The following is a 15822-nucleotide window of genomic DNA, read 5'->3' on the forward strand; positions in this document are numbered from 1 at the left end:
CCACCTCCCCCTGCGACAGGTGCTGCACGATCCCACTACTCTCTGACAGGCTGTGTCAACAGCTATGATGCTGCTCCGCTCCCTGCGGCAGGTGCTGCATGATCCCACTACTCGCTGACAATTAGCGGCAACGGACGCCGCTCCACTACCTGCAACAGGCCCTATGTGGTGGGCTATGATGATGGCCACATGTCTGCTCCATTATCTTTCGCAATCAATTCCCCTGACTATGGACGGCCCACTGCCAGGCGGTTACAAACGTCGCCATCAGTCTGTTGCCTCCCCCGCCTATAAAGGGGACCCAGATACGTTATTCTTTAAGCTCTTTTGCCTTATCTAAAAACTCTGCTAAATTCTCCATTCGAGCACTCCATTCTTGTTGAGGCAGAGAACTGACTTGAGCGTCGGAGGGTCTTGCCGGAGCAACCCCACCTCCGGTTTAGACTTCCTTTGCAGGTCCCGGCGGCGACCGCGGCTTCCCCAACTCCAGCTTCTCCGGTGCAGGCAGATTTTTGCACCAACAATATGTATATGTATATATACACACACATGTGTATATATATATATATATATATATATATATATATATATATATATATATATATGTATGTGTATATATATATTTATACATATTTATGTATGTACATACATACATACATATATATATATACATACGTACGTACATATATATACATACATACATACATATGTAGATGCATACATACATACATATAATATATATATATATATATATATATATATGAATGATTCGGTATTTCATTTTAATCATTTAATCTTTTATTAATATTTTATATAAATTCAATTATAGATTTAAAAAAATATTTTTAGAAAAAAATAATCATCAATTTTTATTTTTTGAAAATTTTAAAAAATATTAAAATCCATCCCTCTATGTATTTTTATTTCTCATGAAACATGAGAATATATTTTTATTTCTCATGGAACGTCTGAAGTATATATATATATATATTTTTTTATAAAATCCTCTCTCCTGCCAATTTCTTGCCATCAGCTTTTCTCCTGTAATCCCCGTGAACCGAACGAGTCAGTCGGATAACATCTTCCGGTGGCTGCATATATATATATATATATATATTATATATATATATATATATATATATATATATGAATGATTCGGTATTTCATTTTAATCATTTAATCTTTTATTAATATTTTATATAAATTCAATTATAGATTTAAAAAAAATATTTTTAGAAAAAAAATAATCATCAATTTTTATTTTTTGAAAATTTTAAAAAATATTAAAATCCATCCCTCTATGTATTTTTATTTCTCATGAAACATGAGAATATATTTTTATTTCTCATGGAACGTCTGAAGTATATATATATATATTTTTTTTATAAAATCCTCTCTCCTGCCAATTTCTTGCAATCAGCTTTTCTCCTGTAATCCCCGTGAACCGAACGAGTCAGTCGGATAACATCTTCCGGTGGCTGCATAGAGAATACATAGGCTTGATGGGATATGTAATCATTTCTTGTAGGTAATTTACCTTATCCATGAAAACAATCTCCAATTGGACTTCGCTCTCTTCCTTTCTTCCCACTGGCAATGGGCTGTGAGACTTCGTGGCTGAGCAGCGCCCATCTGCCGCTGGCCGCGTTGGCTCTTCGCCGCCCTTACAGACGTTGGCGCTTGCCGGTCTGCAGCGCTGGAGAAACCCCGTACGCGCCAGTGCCCAAGGATCGTCGCTGGTATAATCCCGAGAGGAGGAGAAGGTTGTACAACTTGAAGCCCGTACGCCGCTGGATCGAAGCCGAGGACTTATCACTGTCCGATTCCACCGATTCCAGAAATGGTACTCCAGATTCCATGCTCGAAGTATAAATGTAGTTCTATCGTGTGGCTTGCTCAAATGGAAGTGTGAAGCCCAAAAAGAATTATAGATTTTTTGAGAAACAACAAATAGATTGCTTAGGGCTTTAACTACTTACGTTACATTGTCTACTTTGGGCTCAAACTCTGGTGCAAGTAGAAAATCGGTGTCGAGATAAAAGGTTCAAATTCCTTTTTTTTGTTTTTTTGCCTTTATGAGGATGTCTTTGTTATTGCGCTCTAAATATTTGAGCGTATGTTCTATGCTGACTATTCTGATGTTTCCTTGGGCCAGTGGTGAATCGAATATCCTTTGGGATAAGAATCTTAGTTCGCTCTGAATCTAACTGCCGTTCCAGTCTCGCTAAATAGCGTCCATTTCTTGTTTGTTGGCAACTGTTGAATTTGTTACACCAATGCTAGCAAGCTGATGCCTAAATCCTTGTGCTCCTCAATTTTGACTGCACTAATCATGCCGCGGAAGCTTGTAAAATCCTGCTTTGAAATGTTGGATGCAGTTAGCGTGGTGGCATTTTGCAGTTTATTTGTGCACTGGAAGTCCCGTACTTCTTTCTAAGAAATCTGTCACCCCTTTTTTTGAATCATGATGTGGAAGCTTGTAAATCCTAAGTTGCAGTTCGCACAGTGCCATTTGCAGTCTATTGGCATACTTAAGATCCAGTCCTCTTTCCCATCAATCCATCACCCGATTTTATGCTCTTTAGTTCCTCAGGGATGGAGCAATAATAATCTTTTTGATGCCTAGGCCATCCTTGTTCATCTTCCCTCTCATATATCACTTAAGAACTCATTAGTATCTCCAACCTTGGACTCAAAATCACAAGCTGGCCGTTACTCCCATCTCTTGCTGTTCCATGCCCACATTTTGCAGAACTTGACATGAAGCACAATCTAGAACATGTGGGCAGTCATAGTAAAACTGTTAAGGAGATAGTCGACTAAAATGAGGTGCCTCTTATAAGGGCTTTCTAGAGTGTCCAAAATTTTTAATATGCAAGAGCCTGAAAGCAGAATAACTTCTTTACAATTTTTTTTATAAAGCAATCAGTATGCAAGTAAATAAATGCTTTAAAATTGAACATTTTACTAAGTTAGCTAGTATTTTATGCAAAGATAACTTGTTTTCATGTATTTAATTACAGAGAAAAGAGGAGAAAGTTGTTGATGATTTATTAGAGCTGCATATTCACTTTAGATTGATCTTATTTTTGTTGGGTTGAAAATGGAAAGAAAACAAATTTGAAGTAACTGTGTTTCACACCGAACTAGTGCCCACCGCCCATAATGAAGGATACTAGTGGAAATAGACAAGAATTTTAGTGTGTACACTCAAAACATGTACATATGGACTTTAAATGATAGTAGCAGAAATTTTTCTCTTTCCCTTCTATGTCTGAGCAACAGGATCACAAATACACACAATAAAAATCATCAATAAATAAGAGACCAAGATATTTTATGTGAAAAGCTCAACAAGGTTGTTCCATCAAGCTTTCATTGTCTCCAATTAATGGACTAGAAAGATCTTCTTGGTCAAGCCAAGGATCACAATATTAAAAGAACATCTCTCTTGGATCACAACTTTATAGGGCACAACCTAGAGGCTACCAAACATCAAAAGCACCTCTTAGACTATGCATCAAATCTCCTTGGGAAACTCGGTGGATTTCAACATACGAGGTATTTGAATGGACTCACCCACATGGAGTTCTCAAAACCTTTCAAGAATGCCAATTTGGGGATGCTGAGAATCATGTGTGTGGATTTGAGGATGGATCCTCACAAATCTGGTGCCCTCTTCTTTCTTGCCTTCTTCAGAGGAAATGATGTTCCGAAGCTATGGGACTTCTGGTGTTTCCTTCATTGAGGTCATCCAACAAGAACAAACACTCACCCTAAAGAAAGAAGGGACCTCTCTCATATTCACTAACCAACCCTAATCTCTTCCCTTTTTCTTTTATTAGAAAAGATGCCAAAAATATCTGGATTGGGCTTTAGCGATGAGCTTCTCCATTCCATATAGCCAGGCAAGATGAATGGGCTCTTCTCTTCATTGGGAGGGATAACCCAACAAATTTGCACTTAGTCAAATCTCCTCTTGAATGCTTGCAATATTTCCTTTCCCAGAAAGAACTATTTGAAATGCTATCTTTTGATATTTAATGTTGCAAACAACATAATCAACTCTAGGAATGCTACAAACTGTCTTGTTGTGTCCAGGTGCCCAAAAGAATTGAAACATAGAAACTTGTTAGGGCTGAAAAACATAGATAACTTACTGGTGAACCTGCACCAATCCCAGATCCTCTACTTCCATTGCTAACCTGTGAGGAACCACTATATAATAATATTTAGCAAGCATCCCCCCTTCTAGATGTTTGATTTCTTTTTTTGGGAGGGTTGGCGGGGTGGGCAATTGCTAATCTGATTTCTTTCGGTGTCTTGGGGCAAATAGAGTGAAATTTGATCTGTTCTACCAGATTCTCTTAGTGTCATATCATTGTCCGTGTTTTAAGTAACCTTGCAAGTTTTCTTTTGAAATGAGAACTTTTAAGGGCCTGTTTGGATGGTTGGGTCCAAAATCCTATAAGATTCGTGGCCCAACCACCAAAATACAGAATCATAGGCTGGGTTTGGCCTATTTTACAACCATCTGAAACCACCTTTTGAGTGTTGAGGTCATTTTTTTTCTCCCTAGGGATTCGGACCAGCCCACACAAAAAGTGATCCTGGATACTTTTAAAATAGGTAAAGTCCAGCCTATAATTCTGTATTTTTGGTGGTTGGGCCACAAATCTGTTAGGATTTTGGACCCAACCATCCAAACAGGCCCTAACTGAAATTGACTTGTAAGTGATCACAATAATTCCAGTTTCAATTGAAACCTGTTGAAATTTTGTGGTCCATGTGAATGTTAAATTTTCTTTTAAGCATGCAAGTGGGTGGGAGAGGCCCGAATCTGACCTATTCTTTGGTGCCAGACAGATTTGTGCTTGTATCATATAACATATTGGCAGATAAGAATGCTTCACATCACAGAGACCTTTATTGGAAGATTCCTTTTGATGTTATGAAATGGGACTCGAGGAAAGGGCTCATTTTCCAGGAAATTTGCAGATGGAATGCTGATATAGTGTGTCTTCAGGCAAGTATGTTGCTCTTCATACTTTATTTGCTGATGTTGTCTTTGTGGTGCTGAACCCAATGAATTGACTCTTTTAAAATAAAGCTCATCATATTTATTTTGTCGTTAACAGATTGCCTCGTTTCTGGTATTTCAGGAAGTAGATAGATACGAGGATATCTTGATGAATATGAAGAAAAAAGGATATGCTGGTAGTTATAAGGTAAATACCTCCTGTTCCTTAATAGTGAAAGTGATTTATTTTCAGTTACACCAAGTATTTCATGAATAGGACTGATTACAAATACCTTTTATAGGGACGCACAGGGCTGGCCAAGGATGGATGTGCAATATTCTGGAAAGTAAAGCGGTAAGAATTATTGGGTTTGCATGAATTCTATTTAACCATCTTTCCTACCATGGTGGTCATTGTTTTGTCCAGGTTTCGCTTACTTGAGGAAGACTACATCGAGTTCAGTGCCTTTGGTCTTCGTGATAATGTTGCTCAGCTATTTGTATTTGAGGTACCATGATAAATTAGAAGCTTTATTCTCTTTAAACGAATATTCACTGACATGTCCTTTTGGTTCTATAATTTAAGATCTGGCATCAAAGTCTTTGGAAAGGTTTATATGGGGAACTCCCTATTGATACGTAGGAACTTCGTCCTTATTTAATGCATGAAAGCTGAAGCACAGGCGTGGTTGATTGCAGCAGAACTTTTTGAGAAACTAAAAATTCTTGGCATGCCAAGAAAACATCAAGTGATTATAATGTAACAAGAGAATTGATGAATAGTCAAAGTTATGTCAAAATATTTGGTACAAAAGAAGTATATATTAGAGATATGATGATGCTGTGGTGGATTAGTAATATGCAATTGTGACTTCATAACAGATTGCTTCTTAATACAAACATCTGATAAAGCTTGAGAAGGGATTAGTGTACACTCTAAAAAAAGGGTACATCAAGTGATATTTGACACAACTTATTTGTGAGATCTCTTCTAGTGGCCAAATGACGGCATGCATCAGTGAGTAAATTATTTTTTCGAAAGGTAATTAACATTTGTTGCTTTTCTTTTATCGATTCTGTGACCACTAAACTTCTTTACCAATCTGAGCTAATGCTAGGACCACATATTCTTCATCCCTCAATATGATTGATAGGAGAATTACAGAGATTGGTGGCAGCGTAATTTCTCATAATGGAAAAAATACACATGTTAGGGCTGCCATTGTTTCACAAAGTGGAAATCAAAGATGTACTGCTTCTTCCTTTGGAATTTGTTATTTTAGGTGTGAACATAGTAACCTCAAGTGTTTAGTTTGTGTTCTTGCTTGAGTTGGGCATGTGTGGTGTGCATGAAATGAAGTTTGGCTGGCTGTGATTTCCCATCCCTGTCATTCCACATTTGGTCAAAATAGTGTTTATTATTCATGTAAGTGCATAAACAGACCCCAACTTTGGGGGATTCACTTCTCTCTCTTCCTTTAGTTAAGAATATAATTACATGAAAGTATTTATTATAGAAGTGAGTAGCTAATAGAGGTCAAGAGAGTTGTGGGGATGTGAAAGGAGAAACTCTGGGCCTCCCAGTCCCTAAATATAGAGATTCTTGCCTTTGAAATAACAAAGTGGATGTTGTGAGCTTGTTAAAAAAAAAAAAATCTAGAATTGTTCTTGATTTTCTCTTGGAATCATGATTGTTCAATATGTCCTTGGTAAATGAATTAATAAATAATTCTTCATTTGACTTATTCATCGATTATATGTGAGGGTAGGTGATGTCGTCTATGCTTTCACATGCTGCTCTTATTGCTCCCATGCTTCGTTGTATATTAAATATATAAAATATTTCCATAACTTTTTTGTTCTATTTTTGATAGATTTGTTTTTGTAATATTTAGTCATCTATGTTCTTTTCAAACTTTTGAAAGATTGCCCTCATTTTTTTGAATTTTGGATCCTTATCCTTGACTGTATTTTTCATAAATGCCAAACCTATGACTATGATCAAGGTTTTACGTCTTGGTGGGATGGGGGGCATCTCGGCCATCCCGTCCCGTTCCTGTGAGAAAATGGGACCAAGATGGGCTTGAGACTCCGAAATCCTTCTACGTAGGAAAAGAAGAAGAAAGAGAAAAGAAGGAAAGGAAGGAAAGGTAAAGAAAAGGAAAAAATGAAAGGAAAGGAGAAGAAAAATAGAGAAAAAGAAAGGAACGGAGAAGAAAAAGAAAGAAAAAGGAAAGGAAAGAAAGAAAGGTAGAGGAAAAAAAAATAAAAAAAAAAAGAAAAAAAGAAGGGGAGAAAGATGGAGGTTATTCACCGGAATGTATGATCGAGACAGCTGTCGGGACGGGACAGGATAGGGGGCATCTTGTTGCATGGAGAACCCGGGAGGCTGGGACACTTTTGTGCCCCTGGATTTAAAACCTTGACTATGATAGTATGGATGCATTTAGCGTATTTTTCTTTTCTACCTTATCTTTGATGTGCTGTAACATTCTGTTTAAGAGTCCTGGTTTGTATTTTTGTGCTTAGTTTTTTGCTTGTTTCTCTTAGATATAGAAGGAATACTTCATTGTAATTTTTAGATCTCAGTTACGTTTCTTCTGTTAGAGGAGTTTATTTTAATTCTGGGTGGTTCTAATATTTGGTGCTGGGAAGTTTTAAGGACTCAATCTTTGAACTAGAAGGGAGGTGAGGTAGCTCTTAAGCATCCAATAGAGGCTGTTCCTTTAAAGCTTCCCAGATGTCTTCAAATTATTTCAGAATACTGCTGCTGCAGTTAGATCTTTGAACAAAACTCAGAAATCAGAGGTTGTCCATGGCTAGGTGTCTTACATTGTTATGTTGATAAAATGATAGACTTACGGATAATGAATGTTCTAATACCCCACATGCTGTCCCGCTAGCATCTCTAACATATGTATAATTTAAACTGGTCATGTGAGGTGCACTAACTTGCTATTGTATCCATAGAATGCCATTCCCGGCTGAACCACCTGATACACTCCATACCATATTGTACCAGTCTTGTACTAGAACCATGTACCGACACTATAATAGGATGGTACTGGTACAGGATCTAGTACCGAGACAGCGAAGTTTGGTTGTATCCATTCAAAGTTGTCCAGAAGCAAGAATATCCTATTTTGATGATAAATTAAAGGAATATTTACTCTGTTTCAATATAGTCAGCTAAGCAATTTTATTTTCTTGTGACAGAGTCAGTTTGCCTGGTAAGAGAAACTTCTGCACAATGTTTGTAATCTTCAGTTGCATGCTGTAGATTATATTTGGCATCCCATCACAAAGTTTTCCATATATTTTCTTTATCCATATTGATTTTGGTTTATTATAGGCAGAAGCGTGAAGCTGATCCAAGGAGATTAGTGGTTGGCAACATCCATGTGCTTTTCAATCCAAAACGTGGAGATATTAAGTTGGGTCAGGTATGCCTATAAATAGTTTTCAGATCCATTATGTGTCAGATTGTTCTAGTGTACGCCCATATGTGCACACATACACACATGCATTATGTGTCACTTTTTTCCTATCATTTGCATTAATCTTTATCACAAAATGCCAAATCATGCCTGAATCACTTTCCATCTAATATTACCCACCATATGTATGAAATATCATCTAACTTGGTTGCTTTTTTCAATTGTAGCATTATTGCTAATTCTTTCCTAATAGATATTTATGATCGTTAATTGTCTTTATTTGAGTTGAAGTCTTGAACTTGGAACAGTTTGCATTTACAACTCTCTTCAAGACAAGCGATGAAATTTACTTTGAACAGTCCAACCTTTGTTATCCAGAAAGTAAAGGGCCAGTCGAGGAATCTGTAGTATACAAAGGTTGAACAAATTGTTTCTCCAAGCTCCTGTCAGTAGTGTTGTAAATAGATTATAATACATATTCTTATTATAATTTGTCTTTGTCATATCCCTTGTAATGAATGTAAGCTATGAGAGGCTTTTCATGGCAACCAAAACCCTAATATTTTCACCGATGGTTGCACGTAATAGCAAACTCCTCTTTAAATGCATGAATAGACAAGTACCTGCTACTGTTTATTCTTGTTTCTTTTCCCAATCATTTTCATTCCTATACATTTAACAAAAACAAGTATTTGGGACATTTTATGTGTATCAAGGCTATAGTGTCAAAATACAGTGCAAAGAACATAATTGTAATATTTAACTTTTTTTGCCACAATTTTTGTCTCCTATTTCAGCAAGTTGATAACAGTCCTTCCAGAAAAAAGATGTGATAGTTCTTTCTTTGGCAATAACGCTCTTGGTGCATTTTAGTTTTATTTTGACCCGAGATATTAGATCTGAATCATGGGCAGCATTAGGAGACCCAGATAGTTTTTGTCACCTTCCATTACTTGCCTCTATTCTTTATGCAAATACAACTATTATCATCAACATTACAAACTCATTTGCTGATAATGAAATCTGTGCCCCAATCATTATAAATAAATCTGATTGTAAATACAATGGTTTCTAAAAAGAAACATAATACTGGGGAGTTTGGAGAGATTTTAAAATAATGTTCACGGTGTAATCTTATCTTGAATTGTTTCTTATGTTGCTCTAAGCATAAAAGACTCTAATTCCATGTGGGAAGTTATGCAAGATATTTCATCTAGGTAGTCTTGCAAAGCATTGAAGCCTATTATAAGCATGGCCTCATATTGTATGACATGGCCTTATATCTTATGAGCATGGTGTAATCTTGCAAGCATTGAAGTCACCTTCCATGGATTTGGCTCAACTTTTGACAGATGAAGATAGGTGTTGCATTTCACGCTCTTTGTTTCATGGTGTTGGTGCAAAAATCCGCTTGCGCCGGAGAAGCTGGAGTCGGGAAAGTCGCGGTCGCCGCCGGGACCTGCAAAGGAAGTCTAAACCAGAGGTGGGGTTGCTCCGGCAAGACCCTCCGACGCTCAAGTCAGTTCTCTGCCTCAACAAGAATGGAGTGCTCGAACGGAGAATTTAGCAGAGTTTTTAGATAAAAGATGAGAGCTTATAGAATAACGTATCTGGAGCCCCCTTTTATAGGCGGAGGGGGTAGTAGCCTGATAGCGACATCTGTAACCGTCTGGCAGTGGGCTGCCCAGGGTCAGGCGGAGTTTGCTGCGAAGAGTAGTGGAGTGGACCCGTGGCTATCACCGGGGTGTGCCAGTGGAGTCTGCCGCGGGGAGTGGAGCGGCGTCTGTTGTCGCGATTTGCCAGCGGATGGGAGAATCGCGCGGTATCCGTCGCAGGAAGTGGAGCAGGATCGCGGCCGTTATTGTGGCCTGCCAGGGAGTAGTGGAGCTGCGCGAGATCTGTCGTAGGGAGTGGAGTAGTGCTGTGACCGTTACTGCGGCCTGTCAGGGAGTGATGGAGCTGCGCGGAATCCGCCGCAGGAAGTGGAGCAGGATCGCGGCCATTATTGTGGCCTGCCAGGGAGTAGTGGAGCTGCGCGAGATCCGTCGTAGGGAGTGGAGTAGTGCTGTGACCGTTACTGCGGCCTGTCGGGGAGTGATGGAGCTGCGCGGAATCCACCGCAGGAAGTGGAGCAGGATCGTGGCCGTTATTGTGGCCTGCCAGGGAGTGCAGATCCGTCGGCTGAAGTTCGGCAGCGGTCGGAGCAGATGACGGAGTCTGGCTCCCGTAGGAGTCCGGGCGGAGTCCTCCTTGCGGTTGGAGTCGTGGGGGGAGCCCGGCTCCCGTGGGAGTCCGGGCGGAGTCCTCTCGGAGTTGAAGTCGCGGGCGGAGCCCGGCTCCCGCAGGAGTCCGGGCGGAGTCTCCTGCAATCAAAATCAGGTGCGAAGTCCGGCTCCCGTAGGAGTCCGGACGGATCTTACCGGCGGTCGAAGTTGGCGACGAAGCCCGGCTCCCGTAGGAGTTCGGGCGGAGTCTACTTGCGGTTGAAGTTGTCGGCGGAGTCCGGCTCTCGTAGGAGTCCGGACGAAGTCTGTCTGCAGCCGTTGGAGTCGAGGACGAAGCCCGGTTTCCGTAGGAGTCCGGGCGGAGTCTTTCTGCAATTAAAGCTAAAGGCGAAGTTCGGCTCCCGTAGGAGTCCGGACAAGGCATACCGGCAGTTGTTGTTGAGGACGGAGCCCGGCTCCCGTAGGAGTTCGGGTGGAGTCTACTTGCGGTTGAAGTTGTCGGCGAAGTCCGGCTCCCGTAGGAGTCCGGACGAAGTATGTCTGCAGCCGTTGGAGTCGAGGACGAAGCCCGGCTCCCGTAGGAGTCCGGGCGGAGTATTCCTGCAATTAAAGCTAAAGGCGAAGTTCGGCTCCCGTAGGAGTCCAGACAAGGCTTACCGGCAGTTGATGTTGGGGACGGAGCCCGGCTCCTGTGGGAGTTCGGGCGGAGTCTACTTGCGGTTGAAGTTGTCGGCTGAGTCCGGCTCCCGTAGGAGTCCAGACGAAGTCTGTCTGCAGCCGTTGGAGTCGAGGACGAAGCCCGGCTCCCGTAGGAGTCCGGGCGGAGTCTTCCTGCAATTAAAGCTAAAGGCGAAGTTCGGCTCCCGTAGGAGTCCGGACAAGGCATACCGGCAGTTGTTGTTGAGGACGGAGCCCGGCTCCCGTAGGAGTTCGGGCGGAGTCTACTTGCGGTTGAAGTTGTCGGCTGAGTCCGGCTCCCGTAGGAGTCCGGACGAAGTTTGTCTGCAGCCGTTGGAGTCGAGGACGAAACCCGGCTCCCGTAGGAGTCCGGGCGGAGTCTTCCTGCAATTAAAGCTAAAGGCGAAGTTCGGCTCCCGTAGGAGTCCGGACAAGGCTTACCGGCAGTTGATGTTGAGGACGGAGCCCGACTCCCGTAGGAGTTCGGGCGGAGTCTACTTGCGGTTGAAGTTGTCGGCTGAGTCCGGCTCCCGTAGGGGTCCGGACGAAGTCTGTCTGCAGCCGTTGGAGTCGAGGACGAAGCCCGGCTCCCGTAGGAGTCCGGGCGGAGTCTACTTGCGGTTGAAGTTGTCGGCTGAGTCCGGCTCCCGTAGGAGTCCGGACGAAGTCTGTCTGCAGCCGTTGGAGTCGAGGACGAAGCCCGGTTCTCGTAGGAGTCCGGGCGGAGTCTTCCTGCAATTAAAGCTAAAGGCGAAGTCCGGCTCCCGTAGGAGTCCGGACAAGGCATACCGGCAGTTGTTGTTGAGGACGGAGCCCGGCTCCCATAGGAGTTCGGGCGGAGTCTACTTGCGGTTGAAGTTGTCGGCGGAGTCCGGCTCCCGTAGGAGTCCGGACGAAGTCTGTCTGCAGCCGTTGGAGTCGAGGACGAAGCCCGGCTCCCATAGGAGTCCGGGCGGAGTCTTCTTGCAATTAAAGCTAAAGGCGAAGTTCGGCTCCCGTAGGAGTCCGGACAAGGCTTACCGGCAGTTGATGTTGAGGACGGAGCCCGGCTCCCGTAGGAGTTCGGGCGGAGTCCTCCTTGAGCTGATTCTGCTGAGGACTTCGGCTGTGGGTATTTTATACCCAACACCAGTCCCCCTACTTCCGAGTTTGAATTTCGAACGAAGGAAGTACAGAGAGATGGGCACAGCCGAAACCGTCCCCTCGAATCCCGCGCACTGCCGCCCCCAGATATTTTGGTATTAAATGTGCGCGTGCTGGAGTCTTTTCGGATCGGGGCGATACGAAGGGACCCTTCGAAATTCTCGCCGGTACACTGGTCCAGGTACGGCGCCATAATGGCCCTGCTGATCCATCAGCCGCTTTTAGCCGCCTGCCGGGGGGAGTGGGACACATGCCGGATGCGGACTGGCTTGGGGGGATTCGTGATCATTATGGCGCCGGATCTCAGGGTCTATTTAAACCCGTCCTCCCACCTTTAGGTGCCCTATTCCATTCCAGAGTTTCTATCAGTGTCTGCCTTCTCTTCGAGAGCCCTGTTTCAGTGGGCATCTTCTCGAGCCGTAGGTATCTTCCAAATCGTCCCTGTCTTCGTCCCTCTGGTCCCTCAGAGCGATATAGGTTAGTTCCAGCACCTTCAACCTTCTTCCCACCGCCTAGGGACTTCTTCTCTGTCATTATTTTTTGCATCCCTCCGAGTTAGTTTCCTGTGGCCTCTCGTCCCCCATCCTGTCCGTCTTCCTAGGGACCTTTAAAGCCCTCCTTCGAAACTTCCCGAAATGTCGTCCGGCTCTTCCGCTCCCTGCAGTTCCGGGAGCTCTTCCGCCTCAAACCCCCAGGTCCCCTGCTCTGTAGACGAACCTGTGTCTGGGGCTGGGCTCCGCCCGATTTTTGCACCGGGCGCCATTCCATGTTCCCTGACCTCGGAGAAACTCCTTCTGATAAGGGTTCAGTATGGAGTTCCTCCGGAGTACGACCTGGAACTGCCTGGCCCTTCTGACCGGGCCAGCACTCCCCCATCTGATCGTTTTTGTCTGTACCAGGAAGCGTTCCGCACCGGACTCCGGCTTCCGCTTCCCTCCTTTGTTGTTGCCCTCTTCCGCTTCTTAGACATCTCCTTGGCTTCCGTGGCCCCGAATTCTTTTAGGTTTTTGATAGGATTTCTCTCCCTTTGCCACGTAGTCGAGGTCCAACCGTCCCTCTCCTTGTTTAGGCACTTCTATACTTTTAAGCGCCATCCTTCGGCGAAGGACTGGTGGTACTTCTCCCCCCAGTTCGGCAAGAAGGGGTTGCTGAAAGGCGCCGCTTCTTCAATCCACAATTGGAAGGAAAAATATCTCTTCGTCCACTGCCCGACCTTGAGACTGGGCCTGCCCCCTTGGGGCTCTCTGAGGGATTCTGTCCGTCGGGCCCCCAGCCTGGGGGAGGATGACCTCCAGGCTGCCCGGAAGTTTCTAGCTTACTCCGCTCCTTCCCTTCCCAATCTTCTAAGGGAGCAATTTCTTTTCAACATCGGCCTGAGTCCCCAGGATCCAGCGAGTATTCATCTTTTACCTTATCTTCTCTTTTCATGCCTTTCTCTTTTTCCTTTCTCTTTTTATCTCTTCTTCCTTCTCCCTCTTTTCTCTTCTATTTCTTTCTTTCTTTCTTCTCCCTTTCTTCTCTCTCTTTTTTTTTTTTTTTTTTTTTTTTGACTCTTGACTGATTGGCTTGCTTCTTTTTCTTCTTTCCTTTTCTCTCTCTCTTTTTCTCTTTTCCTTCTCTCTTTTTTTTTTTTTTTTTTTTTTTTTTAGGAATGGACGCCGAAGCAGCGCGGATGCTTGCCAGGGGCCTTAGGGCCCACAAGAGAAAGGGCGCTGCGACCTCCGGGTCGGCGAAGAGGGCCAGGGCGGAGGAGTCGAGCTTAGCTGCACCCGTCCAGGTGGCCCCGGCCATCGACATTCCCTCGGATGCCGAGCCAACGGCTCCCCGGGCTTCCTCGAGGAGTCCGCCGACTGGGGCCCCCGTTTCGGGGGTCCGCCCCACGGAGGCGCCCATAGCCGAGAGGAAAAGAAGAAAATCGGTGGCCCGCAGGGCGAGTAGCCGCCGAACTGCTGTGGACGAGTCCCTCTGCTCTGAAGAGGGGTCGGAGAATCCCTTCAACGATAGGGACTTGATCAGGCGGCTGATCGACGGCTGCATTCTGCCTGACGTCGTTGAGAGGATCGACCGCGCCGATCCCGAGCAGCGGGCCTGGGACTCTTTGGGGTCCTTCCTTGAGGTAAGCGGATCTTCATTTACATGGCTATTCGGCCTTTGTTCTAATTCCTAGCCGCCCTTGCAGATTGGGCACCAGCTCCTCGCCTATATCGAGGCGGTGAGCCGCGCGAGGAGGGACATCCTCCAGGTGGAGGAATGCTGCCAGGCCGAGGTTGCTCGCCTCCAAGCAAAGACGGCCGAAGTAGCCGCCCTCCAGGAGGCCCTGGAAAGAGAGAAGCGAGCCCGGGAGGAGGAGAGGCAGACCTTGAAGGAATCGGCGAGAAGGGCGGAGGCCGAGGTCGCCAACTTGGTCGAGCAAACTCCGGTCCTGGTCTCGGAGGCCAGAGCCCTTGCGATAGAGGAATTCAAGGCCTCCGCGGAGATGAGGGACCTGAAGGTCCAATTTGGCCAGGAAGCGTTCATAAAGGGGTTCGAGCTCTGCCAAGAGAAGGTGGCCAGAAAATTTTCAGAGCTCGACCTCAGCTTCCTAGGCGAGGAGTCTGAAGACGAGACCGATCCCTCGCCAGCCGCCACTGCCGTCGCAGCCCCCTTGCCGGGGACACCGAGTTCTCCAACCCCCACCCCCGAGGTCTGAGACCTCCGATCTTGTACCTTTATTTCGTCGCAATTTTTCTTTTCTGTTTGTCTTCAAAAATCATCCAATCAATAAAGTTGAATTTCTTGTTGCGGACGGCTTCTCCTCCCCCCTCCTTTTTGTTCTCCTTCCTGCAATGAGTCGTGCTTTGACGCTTTTGCCTTCCGATGGCAGTGTCCTGCAGAAGCACTCCCCCTGCCCCTGGGGGTCCCGCTGAAATCGACGATCCAGCGGCTGAAGAAGGAAGTCTTTCACCTGACAAAGAAGTTAAAGAAGATGGAAGGCGAGCTTCGCCGATTGAGAGAAGGTCATTCTGAAGCCACCGCTGAGGCTACCCACTTTCGGAATCTCCACGTGAAGGGGATCATGGAGTATAGCCGTAGGAAGGCGGACTTCGCGAAGGAACTCGAGGAATGCAAGAAGAGCGCCAGCGATCGAATTTGGGCCCAGGCCGCCAGGATCAGCGCCCTCAAGATGGAACTGTCAGCTGCGAAGGGGAAGATCGGCCAGCTGGAGGGAAATTCATCCCGACTCTTGGCCCGGGTCGACGGTGACCAGAAGTGGTCGAAGAAGGTCTCCGACCTTCAGCAGCAGCTTCAGGACGCCGAGGTGAGCCACGACGTGCATCGG

General features: G+C 44.8%; 1 protein-coding gene across 5 annotated transcripts in view; it reads left to right on the forward strand.

Annotated features, from left to right (window-relative positions):
* Nucleotides 1-1415: 1415 nt before the first annotated feature.
* LOC105035783 (carbon catabolite repressor protein 4 homolog 3) overlaps nt 1416-15822 on the forward strand; it is a 55966-nt gene continuing 41559 nt past the window's right edge. For 2 of the 5 annotated variants that reach the window (XR_012139674.1, XM_073253795.1), the window contains exons 1-6: nt 1417-1843; nt 4863-5030; nt 5167-5228; nt 5323-5375; nt 5448-5529; nt 8377-8463. Coding sequence is in view for 3 of the 5 variants with exons in the window: in XM_073253795.1 (XP_073109896.1) it covers nt 1597-1843; nt 4863-5030; nt 5167-5228; nt 5323-5375; nt 5448-5529; nt 8377-8463 (699 nt within the window). In the remaining 2 variants the exon portion in view is untranslated. Of the gene's footprint in view, nt 1844-4862; nt 5031-5166; nt 5229-5322; nt 5376-5447; nt 5530-8376; nt 8464-15822 lie in introns of all 5 variants that reach the window. The other 3 variants (XR_012139673.1, XM_073253794.1, XM_073253796.1) reach the window with 3 other exon arrangements.

This window comes from Elaeis guineensis, chromosome 3, assembly GCF_000442705.2.
Source record: "Elaeis guineensis isolate ETL-2024a chromosome 3, EG11, whole genome shotgun sequence".
NCBI lineage: Eukaryota > Viridiplantae > Streptophyta > Magnoliopsida > Arecales > Arecaceae > Elaeis > Elaeis guineensis.